This window comes from Macaca nemestrina, chromosome 7 (genome assembly GCF_043159975.1).
Source record: "Macaca nemestrina isolate mMacNem1 chromosome 7, mMacNem.hap1, whole genome shotgun sequence".
In the NCBI taxonomy this organism is placed as follows: Eukaryota; Metazoa; Chordata; class Mammalia; order Primates; family Cercopithecidae; genus Macaca; species Macaca nemestrina.
Window position 1 is genome coordinate 139337359 of NC_092131.1, and position 20500 is coordinate 139357858.

At 45.6% G+C, this 20500-nt stretch overlaps 1 protein-coding gene across 9 annotated transcripts in view; it reads right to left on the bottom strand.

Moving 5' to 3' along the window:
* LOC105489073 (talin 2) overlaps positions 1-20500 on the bottom strand; it is a 452478-nt gene that overhangs the window by 66027 nt on the left and 365951 nt on the right. For all 9 annotated transcript variants that reach the window (XM_011753725.3, XM_011753706.3, XM_011753714.3 and 6 more), the window contains 6 exons: positions 19586-19747; positions 13475-13615; positions 12844-13025; positions 11620-11752; positions 8927-9028; positions 4196-4366 (listed from right to left, as the gene is read on the bottom strand). In XM_011753725.3, the coding sequence (XP_011752027.2) occupies positions 4196-4366; positions 8927-9028; positions 11620-11752; positions 12844-13025; positions 13475-13615; positions 19586-19747 (891 nt within the window). The remainder of the gene's footprint in view (positions 1-4195; positions 4367-8926; positions 9029-11619; positions 11753-12843; positions 13026-13474; positions 13616-19585; positions 19748-20500) is intronic.

Sequence of the window (20500 nt, forward strand, 5' to 3'; positions counted from 1 at the left end):
TAAAGCAGCCAGTGGAAAGCAGTAAACGAGAACTCATTGGGTGATTTTCTAAACACAAGAGAATTTCAGAGGCTATGTGAGCCACAGGAATTGGCCCTGTCTGAATCGAAAAGCCATAGGAAGCAAGAAAAGTTATTCAAATATGACATCTGATGAGATGGGAAATATGTTGATCATGGGTGGTTATCCTTGAGGCAGCTGTGTCAGGACACACAGGACTGTCTTCGGGATGAGTGAAGTAAACTGGTAATTCGGGCTGACAGCTGATTTCATGGCACAGAGATGGTAAAACACAAAATGTGCAGATTGCTTTATTTTGATGATAGAAGTGTGAAAGGTGATACCTCTTGGACCTACTCTCCAGAAAGAGCATCTCATACATTTTTATTCATACAGAAGGTGAAAGGGAGGGTGCATATTTCTCTAAGTCTCATTTAGAAAGAGATGACTGTTGAAGATATAAAAATGCCAGCAATTCTACACATTCATATGAAAATTAAGTACACCTTCTTGGGGAGATGGGAGCACTGCCTGCCAAGGATCTGTACTCTCATGCAGGCTCAGGAAGGTTCAAAAGCAAATTTGGGGGGCAGCAGTAAATCACAAAACTTTTTGAACTCCTTGGACAATTTAAACGACACTGTCCTGTACCAGGTCACCAAAATCTATGAAAGCATATCCTTGCTCTTGGCAATCCCAGAAATGAATTACCTCCCCATCCACTCATGCTGATGAATTCTCTATAAGGCCTGCTCTCCTTCACTTCTCATGGTTAAGTTTTTCACAGATTCTTAGAGGGTCAGCCCAGCATCTACCTCTTCTATGAAGCCTCCTCCAATTACTCCAGGCCTTACCCAGGGCCTTTTCTTCTGAACGCCAAAGGCAAGTCTCATCTTTATCAGACAGCCTAATCTCAAATCACACACACCTGCTAGTAGAGCTCAATAGTTTCAGACACCCAAAGACACAGTTGGATCTCAATTAAGGCCTGTTTAAACCACCGACAGCAATCTCATAAGTGGCATCAGTCGGCCCAACAATGAGGTCGTTATTTTAGATTCCAGAGGGGTTCCTTGTTACTGTTCCTCATGGCACCACACAAGAGGAAAACCAGATTCCATTCTTTTTCAGACACACGTCTGAAGTCCGGCTTCCAAAGGAGCCTTGTTTCTTTATTACAGCGCTTCAAATACAAAGCCCAGGATAGCAGGCACAGACATCACAGGGGAATGGAAAAATGGGAGAAGGCCACAGGGGAGCAGATTTCAACTTTGGTAGAGGGAGAAAAACAAGGAATAATTAGAACTGCCCAACAGTGGAGAGAGCTGCGCTTCTGCTGGAGTGTTGCAGGCGGAATCTGTGGGGGCCCATCAAGGATACTGCAGAAGGGAACTGGGCGGGGTGGGGATGAGTGGAGAAGGGAGCACTGTGGGGTTGAGAATACTGCAGAAGAGCTCAATGGAGCGAGGGAGAGGTTACACTGCAAATGCCTTGGTAAGCATGTAATTCATTAACACCAGGTTCTGGGCTGCCACTTTTTTAAAAAACATAACGACTATGTCAGGCACATTATCTCATTTAGTCTCTACCAGTACCTTAGGGAGGCATTCATAATTGCCTTCATTGTTTAGCTGCAGAAACAAAGAAATGAAGTAATCTACTTGTGAGAGGCACAGGTGGGATTTGAATCCAATTATGTTTGACCCCAAAGCTTGTGCTATTTTTCACCAAATCAAAGCTACCCGTAACTATCTGACAAACCTTTATTTCTTCTGCAAACAGGGATATATAACACCTAGCACATGGCAAATAAAACCTAGTAAATATCTGTCCAAAGAATAACACTCAAGGTGATTAAGTCTCTGCATCAGGCATCTAAGTAAAGGGTTCAAAAAAGCAGACTTGTAGTGTCCCAGGCGCACTTTGGGCTAAGCCTGTCAGGGTTTGCAGAAAGAGAGCAGGTTGAACGAGACCAGTGAGGGACAGAGGTGATCACCTGCCTTGCCTTCACTCATCTTGTTCTACTTCATCATCTAATGCTTTACTGAAAACTACTTCACCCTGGTGGAAAATTATTCTAGACACCACTTTCAAGCAGAGGCTGTTACCAGAAAGCTTACAGGGCTGACTATGTGTGCTCTATGGGTGGGAACACAGGAAACTAAGTCCAAGCTGGATGTTGTGGCTTGCACCTGTAATCCTAGGTACTTGGGAGGCTGAAGGCGGAGGATTGCTTGAGGCCAGAAGTTTGTGATGAGCCTGGGCAACATGGCGAAACCCCATCTTTGATGGCTGGGAGCACAGTCAGCACTGTAAGCTTTCTGGTAACAGCCTCTGCTTTACCAGAAAAGAGAAGCTGAGGTTGTGAGGTTCCTTGAGAGAAAATAAAATTCCACAAGGAGCTCTGAACATACAGTCCAAGCAGATGTGTTCATGTCTTAAAAATCCAGAAAGGTCAGGTGTGGTGGCTCATGCTTGTAATTCCAGCACTTTGGGAGGCTGGGGTGGGTGGATCACCTGAGGTCAGGAGTTCAAGACCAGCCTGCCCAACATGGTGAAACCCCATCTCTACTAAAAATACAAAAAGTTAGCTGGGTATGGTGGCACACGCCTGTAATCCCAGCTACTCGGGAGGCTGAGGCAGGAGAATCACTTGAACCCGGGAGGCGGAGGTTGCAGTGAGCCGAGATCACACCATTGCACTCCAGGCTGGGCAACAAGAGCGAAACTCTGTCTCAAAAAAAAAAAAATCCAGAAAACTCCTACTTTGAATTATTCTTTTAGTACTGAAACCCTCAGGTAGGAGTGGGGACACGTGGCAGTAAAGAGCCTGGATAAAAGACAACCCAGGAGAGAGTCAGAAGGTAAGCTCTGCCTCCTCCAGTTTGGGGAGGGTGCAAAGGGGGCTGGCACGACTGCAAGGCACCCTGTCGTTACTCCATCACGGTCAAAATGGTATTTTTTTTTCTCGCTCTATTCCACCACTTCAGCAACTCAACTTATTTTTCCAAAAGACTCTGAGCGACTTGAGGGCAGTGGCTGGCTCTTAATATTTCAGCATCCCCAGAATGAGGCTCTTAATAACTGCCAAGTACATGAACGAAAAAATTGAACATAGAAAACTTAAGTCCAAGCTGGGTGCTGTGGTTTGCGCCTATAATTCCAGGTACTTGGGAGGCTAAAGGGGGAGGATTGCTTGAGGCCGGGAGTTCGAGATGAGCCTGGGCAACATAGTGAGACCCCCATCTATAATTAATTTATTAAGTAAATAAGTAAATAAATGAGCAAGCACACTAGCCAGGTATGGTGGCACGTGCCTGTGGCCCCAGCTACTTGGGAGGCTGAGGCAGGAAGAAGGCATGAGGCCACGAATTCGTGACCAGCCTGGGCAATACAGTGAGACATTATCTCAAGAAAAGAAAAGGAAAGTCCATGACATTATTCACACTGCTACTAGTTCAATGTTTCTAAAATAAGGACTGGTTGTGCCATTCCCCTGCTTAAAGACCGCCAATGGCTCCCCACTACTTACAATGAAGACCGAAGTCCGTAATGTGGAAGAGACCTGTCACCCTGCAGCCTAGTCCATCCTCCTGCCTGGTGGTCCCCCAACTCCGCATGTTCCAGATAGACCAGACCACTCACTATTCCTGAAGAAATCACAACCCTTTAATACATTTACCTATGACTTTGCATATGCTGTTCTCTTTTCTGCACTTCCCAAGTTCAGAGTAAAATGTGGTGCAAGGTCTCCTATGACAGGCTGTCATCATACTTGGCCACTGGTATGGGAGATTTGTATATTAAACTGCAGTCTCTTAAGTACTAGGAATCGAAATGACATTTACTGGAGCACAATAGAGCATTCCTTTGTGCAAGCTGGGTGTCAGTGCTGAGCAGGGACCCAGCAAGCATTACAGTTTTCATTCCTGTCATCATCACACCATACATTTTTCCTCCCCAAGGATACTTGTCTACACATTCTGTCAAGAAAACAATAACTTTTATGTATATTTCTTCGTTTCCTCCCTAAGAACCCTGGGAAGGTCAATAGATTATTTCCGACCTCAGAGTGGGAGCTCAAATGCCACCAACAAGAACTGGAAGTGTTTTTTCCTGGAGGGACACATTACAGCAGGAATGCATGATGGCTTCTTAGTGGTCCTAAGTGAGTCCCCGAAATCCTGGACCATACCTTGGGGTTTCCGCCACCTTCTTTGGCTGCGTACAACATCTGCAAGGCAGACTCTGCGAGCGTCTTGGTCTGGTCCAGCACCGTCATCTGCTGCTGATGGTCAAGAATCTTGGAGGCCACACCGACTGCGGCTAAGATCAAGGGCTCAAAATAGCTTGCCAGTTGTGTCACCTTTTAAAAAAAATAAAAAAGCCACAGATGTATCATGTAAATACACGTGTCTCCTTCAGGGGCTCCACGGTGGGTGCGGGAGGGGAACAGGACCGGGCTGACTCACAGGCAGAGGCAGATCTGTGGCAATTTTACTGCTGAAAGCGCTTGCTAATTAATGTACTCTTTCTTGGTTTTTACTTCCTCCAGGGAGTTCTTCATCTTTCTAAATATGGCAGAGGTGCTAAGAAACCCATTCCAAGATCCAGAGTGAGATATGAGAACTGAATTCAATTTTACAAACTGTCAATTTCTATAAATTAACAACTTTTAAAAGAACTAAAAACGTCTTACAAACTCAGGAGGAAGGGGGAGTGGAAGAGGATAAGGTAGCAGGGGAGCAGAAAAAAGCAGGAGATGAAAGAAACCTTCAAAAGCTTTGTAGGAAGCCAATCCCAACTGCCTTTTGCCCGGAGCATTTTGACCAAGCCTTGATTTGGAAAAAAAGCACAAATGATTTCACATCAGCCTAGATGCTCTGTTTATGATTAGCCCAACTTGGGAGAACAAAAAAAGCTTATCCCCACAGGAACCACTGCCTCCGCACAGGCCCCTTTCCAGGAGGGCGATACCATGCATATCCATCCATGCTCACCAAAGCTCGCCTACCAGCTGGGCGCTGTGGGCCACGTGTTGCAAACATCTAGTGGGCGCATCCCCTGTGCCAGGCTCTCTGCTGAAAGTTTAACATCCATTTCCTCACTGAGCCTCCATAACTTTAAGAGGCAGATACACAGGAAGATACCGAGGCTTCAAGGGGTTGAGACACCTGCTCCATCTCATGCAGCTAAGAGCTGGAGACAGCGGCATCCCACCCCACAGCCCCAGCTCTCAGCTACCACAGTCTGTGGTCTCCGTCACTTTCATTGTGACTGCAGTCCTGCTACTGTTGTAGCACTACACTTTTAGAAGTTTATCATTTGGTGTTTGGATGCCCCTCTACCTGGCATCAGAATATGAGATCTTAACATTTTGCTATATTCACTTCAGATACCAGAATCTATCCCCTCTCAGAATCTATTCTCAACTCAGAGAAAATACAATGGCATGAATCACACTTTTCTGTTCAATGCCTCATTCTGTGCGGTAATGACGAATGGCTAAATTATGCCCTTCAAGAGCACTTAAGTTCAAACCTTTAGCCAGCACCTCCCTTAATGCTTCTTCCCCTCACATGTTAGAAGGATGAGTGTTGTGGGATGTGGACAGGAAGACCACTCACATGAGCAGTCACTGGGCCAGCAGCAGCGGGTGGAGGATGATGGTGGGTGGTGGCTAGGGCAAAGTGGGGGAATGTGTCCAAAAAATAAACCTTAATTAGCGCTAAGAGTGAGACATGATTATTGGCCAACAATAAGCATATTTTTAATTGTTATCCCCTCTATGGTTATCTTACAAGAGGTTTCAAATCTGGTGAATAGGGCTGTTGGCAGCCCTTAGGGAGCCTTTGGGTGAATTTTAAAGGGGTCCTTTGGGCAGACATGAGTGACACCAGGGCAGAGCATAGGCTGAATTTGGTCCCTACTTCCCACTTCAGCCAAATGCCTTTGTGGAGGGCATGGCCTGCACAACCACAGGGAGCAGCTCCACACACTTGCATGTGATTTCATCCTCATCCCCAGGAAGGGCACTGGTGTCACCACCAAAGGGAATGGGGCACTAAGGGGTCATCGGGGCTGAAGGCTTTTAGGGTGGTCCTTTATGTCCTAAAGGAAGAGTCAAAATGTTTAATGCATTAGAATCTTACATGTTTTCTAGGTTAATTTTATTATTTTAAAAGTATATTTCATCAATACAACTGTCAAATGTCAGCGGTTGCTGTGTGCTGAGAATCATTAAATGCAATAACTAAACGGGAGCCCAGCTTCCCCATGGAGATAGCATGGCTGGGCCATGAAGGACGTCAGCTCTGGCTTCAGAATCACTGGATTTGAATCTTCCCTGCCAATTCCTTACTGAGAAATATTTAGCAAATTGTTCTAATCGCTCCCCTTCAGTTTCCTCATCTGTAACATGGGGATTAATAATAGCACTGAGAGTTCATCAGGACTGGTAGGAGGATTAGTGTACATGAAAGCCCTTCACCACGCTAACTGCCACATAGGAAGCATTCACTAAAGGCTAGGTGCTCACATATTACAGGCAAAGCTTTCTGAAGTCATGTGCTTTTCTCTGTATTTAGGGAGCTTAGCAAGGACTTCAACACCTTTAGTTCTTGGACATGACAGAACAGGAAACATCCTCCCTTGGGTTAGCACGTGCATTAAAATAACAGAATTTTGAGTATTTGGTACATGATGTTCATTCCTAGGTCAAGGGACACAGTGGATTGAATGGTGATCCCTCAAAAGATATGTCCATATTCAAATCCCTGCAACCTGGGAATGTGATCTCATGTGGAAAAAGGCTGCTTGCAGGTGCATTTAAGGATCTTGAAATGCGAATGTCCTGGATTAGCTGGGTGGGCTCTAAATCCAGTAACAAGTGTCCATCTAAGAGAAAGAAGAGACACAGAGGAGCAGGTGACAACGTGATTATGGATGCAGGGATCAGTGTGATAGTCAAGGAGTGCCAGGAGCCACAGGAACACAGAAGCAGCAAAGAACAGATTCTCTAGGGAACCTACTCTACAGCCTCCAGAGGGAGCACGGCCCTGCCAGCTCCTGATTTTAGACTTTGGATGAGAGAATAAATTTCTGTTGTTTTAAGCCACAGAACTTCATGAACACAGCTGGGGTCTGAGAATTTGCATTTCTTATCACTCCCAGGTGCTGCTGAAGCTGCTGTTCTGGGGGCCCCCATAAGCACTGCATTGAAGCCTTGGGGAAAATGTAGGTGTGAACTCCCAGTCCACGGCTCTTCAGGATAGAGGGCCCACAGACTGCCTCTGTCCAAAACTCTCTGTTAGAAGGTAAGAGATGGATTAGCCCAAGGGCCAAGAGTAAATTTATAAGTCAAGTAACATAATTGCATTATGTTTCTTTTGACGCTAACCAGTAACATAGGAATTAATCTTGTACACTAATGAAGTATCCGCAGAGACACGGGTATTGTCCTCTAAAGACATCCAGAAATGTTTTATTACAAAAGTTCTGGAATAAAAAGTAACTGCTGAGAAAACGTCCAGCTTCTCTTCTAAACTCAGTTTCCCTTATGGGCACACAGGCAGTGGCCCCAGTGTCCAGACCATTCTCCTACCCCTGCAAACCTCTTCACACAGATGGACAAGCCCTTTTCTAATTGCCATATAAAGAAACAGCTATGAAATGAAATATGCTGGCTGGGCGTGGTGGCTCACGCCTGTAATTCCAGCACTCTGGGAGGCCGAGGCGGGTGGGTCACCTGAGGTTGGGAGTTTGAGACCAGCCTGACCAACATGGAGAAACCCCATCTCTACTAATAATATAAAAATTAGCTGGGCATGGTGGCACATGCCTGTAATCCCAGCTACTCGGGAGGCCGAGGCAGGAGAATCAATTGAACCTGGGAGGCAGAGGTTGTGGTGACCTGAGATCGCGCCATTGCACTCCAGCCTGGGCAACAAGAGCAAAGCTCCGTCTCACAAAGAAGAGGAGAGGCGAGGGGAGGAGAGGAAAAGAGAGGAGAAGAGAAGAGAGGAGAAGAAAAGAGAGGAGAAGAGAAGAAAAAGAAATGAAATATGCCACACTTAAAAAGGCAAACAGACACTGGCCTTTGAGATTTCAAATCTTAAAAATCCCTCCTTGGAACCAGTGGGAAGGTGAGTAGGCCCTTAAGCTATTCTGTAATTTGAAAAAGCAATGAATATTGATTTTCTAAAGTCGATACTTGCCAAGAAGATTTTGGCTACTATATTTCTTCCTATACTGACGGCCGCACTAGGAAACCCAAGGTGGTTAAAAATCCAATTTCTGGCCTCTCCCTATTGAGGCACAGGTTGCATGACAAGCCAACTGCCCTTGAAGAATCTGCAAAATGAACCCCAACCAGGCAAAACGTCATTTGGCTCTTAAGACAATGTGGGTATGAACCGCCAGCCGAATGGCTCCCCCGGAGTGGACACCTAGGGAGCGTTTGGTCATCCAGAGAGGTCTGCTTTGCCTCATTATGTCAAAGAGTAGACACTATGTTAGAAACCACAAAAGAATAATGTACCCTTAAATACACCAGAATGGGGCTGGCCGGCCAGCCAGAGGTGGCAGACTCCAGGCTGGGAGTGTCTGCTTCAGTCTCTGGCTTCTTTCAGCAAAGGCCGATTGCAACGGACGACTGTAAATGCCAAATTACATCTCTGGCCACAACCAGAAAAACTGTACTGAAGTTTTCTTCTGAACTCTAGGTAAAAATAGAGCCTGAACTGATCATTTCTGGAGAGGATGCCAGAGAGAGGTTCAGTGTTATTTTCTGCAGCTTAAACCAGCATTGGACTCAGGCACAATACTTGCACCACAGGCTTTTGGGAATGATAACAGTAAAGTCAGTAAAATCCTCTCTCCTGTGATCACACGCACACCCTCACAGGATCCCCTCGGTGTGCATTACCTTATGTCCCAGCTGAGCTGCTTCTCCCCGAGCCGCTGTGGCGATGGGATCAATAAGGTGCCCGATTTCCTGGACAACCGAAGTCAGCTGCTCCTGCAGGGCCTGATAAGGAGAGAAGCGTCAAGTTCATCCCATAACAGCTCCCCACAGAGCTGCACTGATTCAAAAAGGCCCCTCCGAAAAACGAGTGAGGCCATACAAAGCAGACACCAAAATGCCTGGGTGTGTGCCATCAAGCCACTGTGCCCTGCCCTGACCTTCTCAGTGATGACTCCTCCAGAGAGAGAGAGAAGAAGCAGGCCTGAGACACACTTTTGCAACTGGCTTCTTGCTCCTGTCAACCCTGACAACTGACGCTACTGGTATCTTTACTGTAGGTTCCTTGATGTAATTAGCAGACTTGCGGAACAGTCATGGCTTTCCAAAATGACAACTTCTTCCAAATGCAGGGAGTTAATGGAGGGGTCTGAGGGAACATCCGGGTCGCTGTATTCTCAAAACTAAGAACCCCTTAAGGAGGGAGAGTGACATAAAAATGAGATTAGCTCCTTGAAAGCAGGACTACTTCCCAAACAGTGCACTGTGAAAATGCTCAGTCCACTGTGTTTGGTGGTGCATACGCAAATATTAAAAACGGTGCCCTCAGGGCCTTTCTTCTCAGGCTTGAGAGATGGTTTAATCTCTCCACCCCCAAAGAATTGAATCATGCTCTAAAGAGACAGCAAGATATCTAGATGATTCTGAGAGTGTGGGGGATGGGAGATTCAAAGGTGGAGATTCCCAGCCAGTGGCAGGAAAGATCAGATCCCTTTGCAGGACTATTCATAGGAGCTTCACTGATAGATGCAGGATTAATGCATCAGAGCACCGGGCATTTTAGGTCTGCACACACCAGCATGGAACTGAGTGAACTCCGCCGAAGTGGCGATGTCCTGCTCATCAGAAATGAGACTCTAGCCTTTGCTACTTTCCCACAGAACAATGCTGCCTATGGGCCAGCGGGGATGTGGGCAGAGTGTCCTCAACAAGAGGAGCAGACTAACATGCAAACTTGAAAACAAAACCCTGGAGAAAGAAAAAGAAAAGGAAAAAGAGAAATAGAGACAGATGGGAGCGGGCAAAGAGAAACTTCCAAGACGGCCAAGGGTTTTATTTAGCTAATTACTTATTATCTTCACATTCATAATGTGATTATAGTCAAGAATGCAAGAATATTCCAACAGTGCTGTCTTATTACAGATGGTTTGTTAAATTAAACAGGGTGTATGATTAGGGAGCACATGCAGTTAAAGGGGAAGGGCTCTCTTCCTAGTGAGGGAGTTCAAACAGGAGATGTACTGGCTGGGGGAGGATATGGTGAAAGGATGGGGGATGAGGGGGGATTCTGGGGTGCTGGTCATCTTTGCTACTTTTTTTTTTTTTTTAAAAGATGGAATCTTGCTCTGTCACCCAGGCTTAAGGGTGGTAGTGCAATCTCGGCTCACTCACTGCAACCTTGCCTCTCAGGTTCAAGTGATTCTCCTGCCTCAGCCTCCCAAGTAGCTGGGATTACAGGTGACTGCCACTGCACCTGGCTAATTTTTCTACTTTTAGTAGAGATGGGGTTTCACCATGTTGGCCAGGCTGGTCTGGAACTCCTGACCTCAAGTGATCCATTCGCCTCAGCCTCCCAAAGTGCTAGGATTACAGGTGTGAGCCACAGTGCCTGGCCTCATCTTCGCTTCTTGATCTGGGTGCTGGTTGAAAGGCCTGTTCAGTTGGTGATAATTTATCAAGTGGTACACTTATTTGTACTTGTCTGCATGCATATACATACGGACATTAATAACAGATTCAAAAGAATAATTCTAGCATCCCATACAGTTTGAGAAAATTTAATCTTTCTTTTTTTGGAAATAGGAGGGTGAAGGTGGAGCGAAATAGACAGCTCTATTAATAAAAATGAGCAATACTAACTCTGGGCCGAAAGCTGATTGTTAATGAATTCAGGGGCAGGAAGATAAACATCAATAAACAGACCATTCATATTTATTAAGCACCTTCTGCATGTCAAGCACTGTGCTTTCAGTAGAGATAGAAGTAAAAGTGAGGAACCTTTGGACAGGTAACAGAAAAAAACCCAAAGGGAAAAAGTAGGAAAATTCCATTCTAAACTTTGGAAAAACAAGCAAGAGAGGGCAAAGTGGCTTTAAATTAATAATAGGATGCCAAAGTCCTCAAATGCTAGATATTGAATAACTTAGGGCAGAATCCTTGATCTCTGAACAGACCCAATGCATTAGTTTAATGCTGAATTTGCCAACTAACTAAAAAGCACACTGATGAAATATGACAACAGAGAATTATTTGCTATTTACATACCTAGGTCCACTCTACTGATGTGTTAAAACACAGTACCCACCTAACCCCTAAATTACCTTGATATTGATATTTTCCCTCCCAATTTCAGCCACATTTCAACTTTCCATCCCAGTACATGTATTCCTTCCCCTAAGTCACCCTTCTCTACTTGGCATCCGCCCTACCCTCTCCAAAAAGTTCCCAGATTGGCTCCACAGAGAATGGCTGTCTAATGATGAAACTCCAGGAACAGAAACATTTTGGACCCCCAACCTCTACCCCTCCAAGTCTGATGCTGAGATTTTTCAACATATCTAGAGGCTGCTAAGCAGGCCCCCAGATTCCCAGCTTACCTCCACAGAGATGTCGTCCCTTGTGGCCAGGCTCTGGCTGACAGCAGCCAGCGAGGCCTGCTCGATGTCCCGGATGCACCGGTTGATGCCATCGATGGAGTAATCACACTCCCTCTGTCCAGGGGCCTTGTCCCTGGAAGGAACAGTGCAAGTTGGACACAAGCTCCATGGGGCTCAAGTCCCACAGCCTGCTCCAGCACTGGTGGGCCAGGATCCCTGTCCACTTCCTCCCTGACTCAGTCACCTCCTTTCAGGAGGAATCCCTGACCCTTGGTTGGCAATGTCGCACTGCACAGCCCATGCATTCCTTAATGTAACACTTCAGATAACTCTACTTATTTCTGGTGGAAAGAATATGGTCCTGCCCTGCACCTTAGGCTGATAACAGGCAACTGCAACGGGAGCAATTTGGACTTGGATTCTCTATTCACTGGCTTAAGCACAGGACTCTTATTAAAAAAAAAAAGTCAGCACTATTTCCAGTGCAAACGTATTATGCTTTCTACATTGCATACGAGTCACAAAGTCCTGGGCTATAGTAGGAATTAAAACATGTAGTGAATTTTTCTTTGCAAGCCATTAAGAAATAAAGTTAACTGTGGTTTTGAGCTTCAAAAGCAACTAGGAAGCAAAATATAATTAAGGAAGATGAATTTCATGCTGTGAGGTATTAACTGGCTAACTTCAGAAATGTTATGTCTATTTGGGGATGTCTTTTTAGGCTCCCACTATCACCAAGGAGGTCAGAGATGCTCAGAGTTACTGTAGGCCCTAGAATATTCTTTGTCTTATTAGCAAACTAACTGCAACCCCGAATCCTGCTAAATAACAATGGTGCTCAATGCCTAAACTCCTAGATACAGACAATGTGGTACAGTGATTAGACAGCCATTGGGCCTTACGGTGACCTTGGGGATATTACCCAAATTTTTCTGCCTAAACTTATTCATCGGTACAATGGAAATAATGACAATGGTACCTTACAAGACTGTTGTGATGTTCAAATAAAGTAATACAGATAAAACACTTGGAGTAGTATTTGGTATATGGTAAGTACTTAAGTTAGCAATTACTATTGTGACCAGTGCTTCTGGCCCCAAAGAGATAAAGAAAACGATGATAATGATCAACAACATCACTATTAAGGATAAAGCCTGGTGGGCTTGTCCTCCTCCTGCCACGCTGAGATGCAGGCTGGCAGCAACCTCCGGATGGGAAACTGACCTGATAGAAGTGATGAGGCTCTTGATGGAGTCGGACACTGTGTGGGAATGCCCAGCCAGCACAGACCAGGTGGGTGGGTCTTTGGGGTTGATGGCCAGAGAGCGTGCAGTGCGAATGAGGTACGATGAACTCTCCAGCATGGTCTTGGCTGAAACCAGGATTGGTTCCTGTGCCTGGGAACCCTGAGACCAAACGGCAGAGAAATCAAAGTCAGGGTCGAAGATACGAGTGAATGAGGTGGGCCCTGAAAGGTCCTGTTCTTTGCCAAATCACCACCTTGGCCCTTTGAAGGAGACAAAGAGGGCAGGGAACCATGAAGACTGGATTACCCGGGGTCTGCACGGTGGGGACTTAAACCCATGTTTGCCCCTTAACTAGCATTTTTGAGCGTGACACATTCCAAGAATCACCCCAAACCTAGGCAGTAAGATTGTTCTCTACATATAGGTCATCTCTCAAGAGAGGCGGAGTCACTGTGTTTCACTCACTGTGCACATGCCATGGGGGACAAGAGTAACAGTCACAGACATATTGACAGAAAGAGCTTTCGGAGTTCTGACTACTAACTCATTCGGTGCCACACAGAGTTAGCCAAAGACCTTAGTGTGATCTTCCTGCACAAACGCCCTACCTCGGAGCTGATCTGGGCGGGAATGCTGACAAACTCAGGGTTCGAGGCAAATGCCGTCAGGTTCTCCACAGCTTCAATCAAGGGTGCGGTGGCCATGTGACACTTACTGCGGTTGTCTTCAGAGAAATCCCCATCCAGGGCCTGATGGGACAAAACACAGAGATTCTGCCTGATTGAGAAGCACAAGTCATTCGTGAACCACAGGAATCACCTCTGAGTGAAAGAAGGTGGTTCAATGGGAACACTGAAAATGTTTGGTGACTTCATAACCAATAAATAAGAACTGATTAAAGAGACCCCCGCCATCAAGCAGAGGGGCCCCGTTAGCAGTTGTGAAGAATTAAAGACAAATGGGTAGCTCACAAGACAACGGCCTCCACAGTCAATGTCCCCCTCCCAGGAAACAGAGACACGGATTTAAACAGCAGCCTGCTCTTCAACGCCCCGTGACCCCCTGCACCAGACCATGCAGCGGAACGACTTTCCTCCTCACTTCTGAGACTAGAATCCTTCGGATCTTCGCCTTCATTTTACTCAGATTAAATCTATTCTCTTCCAAACAATAAACATACTTTATTGTATTTTAAAGCAGTACTTTTAACTTTTTCTAAGTTTTACCTGGATGTTCCCTAATGACCGATGCAGGCAAGGTGGGCATAACTGTCATCATTTGGAAATGAACACAATGGAATCCAATGGGAAGGAATAGACGAGAACTATCCCCAGCCATACAAACAAATCTCAAACATAATATTTAACAAAACAGGCCACCCACAAATGGGTACCTCCTGTACAATTCCATTAGTACCAAGTGCAAACACAGGTGGCCCTCCTAATCTAGGGTGTGAGAAGAGCAGATAAGACCAGAGAAAGCACAAGGAAAGTTTCTGTGTGCCAATAACATTCTGTTTCTTAATCTGGCTAGAGTTACCAAGGTGTGTTCCACTGGAGAAAATTCACTGGACTCTACAGACAACGTGTTTTCTCTCTATGTATCTTACGCTTCATAATTAAAAAACAATACCAAACAAAACTAACAGCAGGTAACACAATGGCATTGAGTGATCAGGCCTATTGCTGATTTATGGCCTGGATGGATGAGAATCCAGGAATGTGGCCTGTGATCCATGCCAGACTGCCTCACAAAGGGTTAACACTTCGATGAGGTTCCCAGCCCTGGACTCTACCTCCTCAGGATCAAGGCTGTTAGAACCTACAGCCTGTGATCCAATGACAGAAACCCTCCCTCCCAGCAAAAGGCTACCCTTGAGAAGGCAGTTATGTTTGCAGAAGAATGCAAATTTCCTTGTTAAATGAGCAATGAAACTTTTAACTTAACCCTTATGAGCAACAGATAAAGCCAATTTAGACAACTGGGATCAAAAAAACAGGGGCACTGGCATCACCAAGCATAGCAGATCTGAGATGGGAGCATTTCTGTTTTCCAGTAAAGCAAGAGGAGGCAGGCACCGTTGGTTTGAAGGCCATTTCTGAATAACAACTACATTCCAATCAAGCCTTGGCAGCTTGGGACAATAATTACATACCCACAATGTTAATATTTTCAGAGGAATTCCCGCAAGCCTGGCTAATTTATTGTTTTTTGCTAATACAGTGCCTGGCTCGCCTTGGCTCATGCCCTTCCCCCATCAGACGGGCCCTGACCCTACCCTCACCTCTCCAGTTTTGTCATTCTTCCAGGCCCGATGGAAACCCTTGCACACTGGCTACTTCTTGCTCACATTTAAACCTCATTTCTCACTACCACTGACATACTTGGTAAACGTTGATTTATGTTGCCGGCAATGGCCAGGTAGAAGTGGACCACCCTGGCACTCTGATCTTGTTGCACCGTTAATATTGCTCTGAAGTTTGGTAGATCCCTGGAGGTCAGGATTTACCAGACTTCAGGGCAATTTGAGAACACCAGTGCCAGGCAGGGTGGGTGCCCCTCAGCAGGTGCCTGACACAGGTGGACCCAAACATAGGCAAAGGAGTGAAGCAAGCTGATTGCAAGAGTGGACTTTGGAGTGGAAGAAACTCAGGTCCCAGCCCCACCAGTGGATACATGGCTTTCTCTAATCATATCCTTTCAGCTGGGATCACACAACTTCTAGCTTAACAGGAGATGCTCAGCCTTCCCTTGCTGCTGCTCCCCCTTCCTGCTTCTTACCTCTCCACGCTTTTCTCTTCCCCTTTCTGCTCCCACAACCTCTCAGTCTATTGGGAAGAAGGGCAGCCAGTCAAGCCACCAACCCTAAGCTGAACTTCTTCAAACTGAAAAGATGACTCTACTCAAGGGAAATCTCAAGGAATTGGTTTTCTAATTGTGTAGGTTTCACAGACAGCACTACTAGAATAAAGACGGGGTGTTATTTTGTTTGTTTGGAGCTTTTGTTTTGAGCATAGGCCTTAAAATCATATTAACATATAGCCCATTGCTATTTGCAGGTCAGAGCCTTGAATAACATGACCTAGAATAGCAAGGTACAGCAATCATCTTCCATTCTCAAAAGGGACAAGTTACTTCATCCAAAGAAGGCATCCGGCATCAGAAAGGATAGTTTGCACAGGTATTATTTCACTCTAAACTCTGCTTCCATTGGGCACAGCAGAGCCACTCAAGTGAACTGAATACTCAAAGCTGCCCAATGGTGAAATTTCAAGCATGAGAGTTTCCGTGTCACAGAACGTCTGGCATACTAGCCATAATGATGAAAGGGTAAATTTACTTAGCCATATATCCAGGCCCCACCAGGACAACAACACTTCCAAACCCGGAGCCTGCTCCAAATGTTCCCCCTTAGCAAAATACCATGGAGACCTGGAAGAAACAATTTCTGTGAATGCACAAAATCAAAGATTCATGAACTTCGGGGATTAGAGGGGACCCTAAGGACAGTTGAAGCTTAAACCCCCAATTCTCCAGACAATAAAACCAGCACCTGGAAAGTGACACGACTTGACAAGGTCACCTTGCTACTCACTGGCATGCCTCAAACAATGATGCGAGCCTCCTGGCTCTCTTCTCTCCTGCTGACCTTAGACAAAGGCAACAGAACAAGCCGTAAAAAGCCCAAGAGCCTTTTTCCTTTTCCTTTTAAAGAAACCACTTTCCCAATCCAAACATAGGGATGACCAAGAAAGCATACTCACGGCCAAGTCAAATTCGATTAAAGAGAGCTGGATCGGGTGTCTGTGGTACACACTGAAAGTGCTTAACTGCAAAAACCCCGAACTTTAACTCTGCTGTGAGGGGCAAGGCCAAACTTCAACTTCTCAGAAAAACAAATGCTGCTGTTGCATAATTTCTACTTGGCACTCAAATGTGAGTGACTGCACATTTAAAATAACATTCCATTCCACACATCTGATTCAAGACTAGCTAATGAGCTGAATGAAGAGAGAAAGGCAGGCAACAGAGTGCGTGGTGACTCGGAGACACAGCCACTGTGGTTAGGGGTGTGCATCTTTCTACCATACCCAGCATTTAGAGCCATCCCTGGCAGAAGGCAGAAACACAGAAATGGATTCTCATGCAGCCCTGCTCTGGGATTTTACAGAGTGCCATCAGTAGTGACTGATGCTAATGAGCCACTGTGTGAGGTAATCTGCTCCTGCCCCCTCGTGCTTCTCCTGGTGGCTCCCCTCCCTTCTTCATGACTATAAGGGTGTGGCAGCTGAGATTTAGGCTTGGGCACATCCTCACGGTTAAAAGAAAAAAAACAGCATTAAGCAGCACATAAAACTTAAGAGTAATATGCAGCTATGAGGGCAGCTGTCTTAAGCACTTAGGGAATTAAATATTCATTTGTTTTTCTGTTTGAGAGAATACATAACCATTCCTTCAAACAGGAAAATGTTCAGTATATAGTACCATGTGCTACAGTGAAACGACCTTTACCACTTTCCTGTTAGTAAATTAAAAGCAAAGCTCATGGCTTCCAGCAAACCCTGCCACGCGATGGGAATTGAAAAACCAGGCCCATTTCCACACGCTGAGGGGCAACATGTTCATTTCTGTTCCTCTTGCATTGCTCCTCGTTCCCGGGGTGCTCCAGGAGACAGAGGCCTTTATCTTTTCCACGTTACAACCCCCCGACATTCCTCCTCTGATGTTCTGTACAGGCCTATCTTTTAGGCCATCACAAGAGCTCATTTGCTGCAGGGAATTGCAAAGAGGGTTTGACACTGTGAGGAGAATCTGAAAAGAACATGAGATCTTAACAGAGATGCTTTATATAGAGATAGGTCAGGATTTAAAAACCGAAGAGAAGGCAGACAAGAAAGGGCTCCAGGAATTTCTACAGAATAGAGTGTCTTTCCTTTTTTTTACCCCATTGGTCCATCTAAATATAATGTTTTTTAACAACCAGAAAATGATCGATTTTAACTGAGATAAGCTCATTACACAGCAACCAACGATGTCACTGCTGTCAACTCTATTGCTCTTTCCACCCTCACCTCCCCAGACTCACATACAAGCCCTGCAAACACAGCAAGGTCTTTCTTCCCAGGCTGGAGAGATGACTTTGTCTCTCCATCCCAAGAGGTGAACAGCACGCCAGGGCTGAAAGCAGGGGCTCTGGGGCCTGGGTTTGAATTCTGCCCCACCACTTCCTGGCTGGGTCACCTTGGTAAAGTTACTTAACCTCTTTGTGCCTCAGGTTCCCACCTGTAAAATGGGGTAAGCACAGGGTGGTTGTATGGAGTGAATGAGTAACATACCCAAAGCACCAAATAAACGTTTTTAAATGTAAGCTTTATTACTTCCTAATTACTGTGAACTATGATGGTAATTCAGGTAACCTGCCACCAGGATCATGGGGCACCTGGACACTGGCTTTATTCATTTTCAACTGAGCTTACTCTTGCCTTCAAATAGGGAGGGGTTTTTGTTTGCTCATTTCTTAAAAAAGACTCTTTGTTTCAATAGCTAAGAAGCTGCTGACTGGGGTGAGAGCCCCATGTGCTGACCGCCAGCTTCCAGTTGGTGCTGGGCTGGGTGTTCTCTCCTTTTGCCTCTACTCGGTCATCCTGTTGACTAATTTCTGCATACAATTGCACTGGTTTTTTGCAGTCAAAATAAAGTGAGGTGTGCAGTGTCCTATCCTCTAGAGAGAACTGGGAAAACTTCTTCCTCTAGGACTCGTCCCAGCAGTAAAGCCAACCCTCCCATCTGAATGAACACAAAACCCTGAAGTAAAAAGTGTTAACTCCTTCAATGCCTTTCCCTTTAGTGGTGTCCAGGGTTTAACACAGAACTGGTATCCTGCCTCCCATGACAATGCTCCTTTGAAGGCTGGGGCTGTGGAGGGAGCTGGGGAGATGGTGCTGGGCCTTCTGCCTGTGGTCTGTTGTCCAGGCTGTGGCTGTGTTCCCACAGGCCAGCTGCCTGCTGCCTGCTTGGTCCTGGCTGAGGGCAGACTGTGTTTGTGGCTTCATCACCCATCTACAAGTACTACGGCCTAGTGATTCCCACTTGCTTCTTGCAAGTGAACCCTGCCTGCCCGCCACATCCCCATATACCTTAATGCAAAGGTGAATTTGCTACAAACACCAGAGGCTCTATTTTGAAAAGTTGATGCTCCACTTAAAAAATTCAAACAGCTATAAACAGAATTAATATCACAGGAACGATGAAAATGTTTTAAGTGATTTTTCCAAAATTTCCCATTCCCTTCTCCTTCTACCTACTCTCTTGGTCCAGATATATCCAGCAACAATGAGAGAGCCCTCTACCAGCCTACCCAAAAACGCCATAAGTAAACATATCGTTTAAGTAAAATCAGAGTATTTGCTACACAAGCATAGCGCTAACAGAGGCCCTATAACCAATCCTTTCCCATCAGAGTTCTGTCCCTAAGCTCCTCATGTACAGAATTTGGGAGGCCTCCTTCCCCACCAGCTAAAAGGTTAGTAGAGGGCAAGGCTGTTGGTTTTTCACGAAGAGTATCTCCATTAGTAAGGGATGCCTCTTCAGTGACATAAACCATAAGACTGAATTAGAAGTTAAGCTTCACTAGACAAGGAGAGGAGCGGAGCTTAAATCTTGTTCCCCTCCCCGCTCCGGAACAGGAGTTGAATAAGGCCTATAATCCAGCTACCTACCTTGATGGTCTTCACCAGGTTGGCAGTGCTGTTGGCGACTTCCTTGGCTGACTGGACAAAGTGCCTCTTGGCTACTGGGTTGGCCGTCTTGGATGAGGCGATGCGGCAGGCATTGCACAAGGCTGATGTGTGCTTGGCAACAATTGTGGCAGCTGACAGGACCTACAAAGCATGGAGCTAGGTTGGGGGTACCCCATGCTACAGTGCAGAGGGGTCCACCCTGGTCCTCGGCCCTGGGTTCCTGTTCAACTCACATGTTCAGAGCCTATGTAATTACAAGCATGTCTAGTTCTGCCACCCTCAAAGTCACTCCAAGAAAGAGGAGGGCAAGAAATCTTAAGCAAAGATAATAAAGAAAGAACAAGAAAAAAGGAGGTGCTGACATAGTGGTGGGATAGGCTGAGCCCCACGCAGTCTTCAAGGAGATGTAATCAGTTAGCCTTTGGAATCCCACATAGGAGGTCCAGGGTGTAGAATCTAGACCAAGGTTTACACATACATAATTTTAAGTTTTCTAGTAGTCACCTTAAAGTAAGTAGAGAAACAAGAGAAATTAATGAAATAATTTCTTCTATTTAACTTGGTATATCCAAAAATTTCATCATATAATCAATTTAAAAATATTACTGAGATTTTATCATCTTTTGTCATACCAAGTCTTTGAAATTCAGGGTGTACTGCATATTCACAACCCATCGCAATTCGGACTAGTTCCATTTCAGGTGCTTAACAGCCACATGTAGCCAGTGGCCATCAGACTGTAGAGCCCAGATCCAGATGAGAAAAATACATATCAAGGTGCAACACCTCCCTTCTCATCCATGGGAGAGCTGCTGACATCTACTGAGGTGTCTGGCTCAGGAAGTTCCACAGGCTCCACCCTGCCAGCCTCAACTCATTTGCTCTACTGAATCC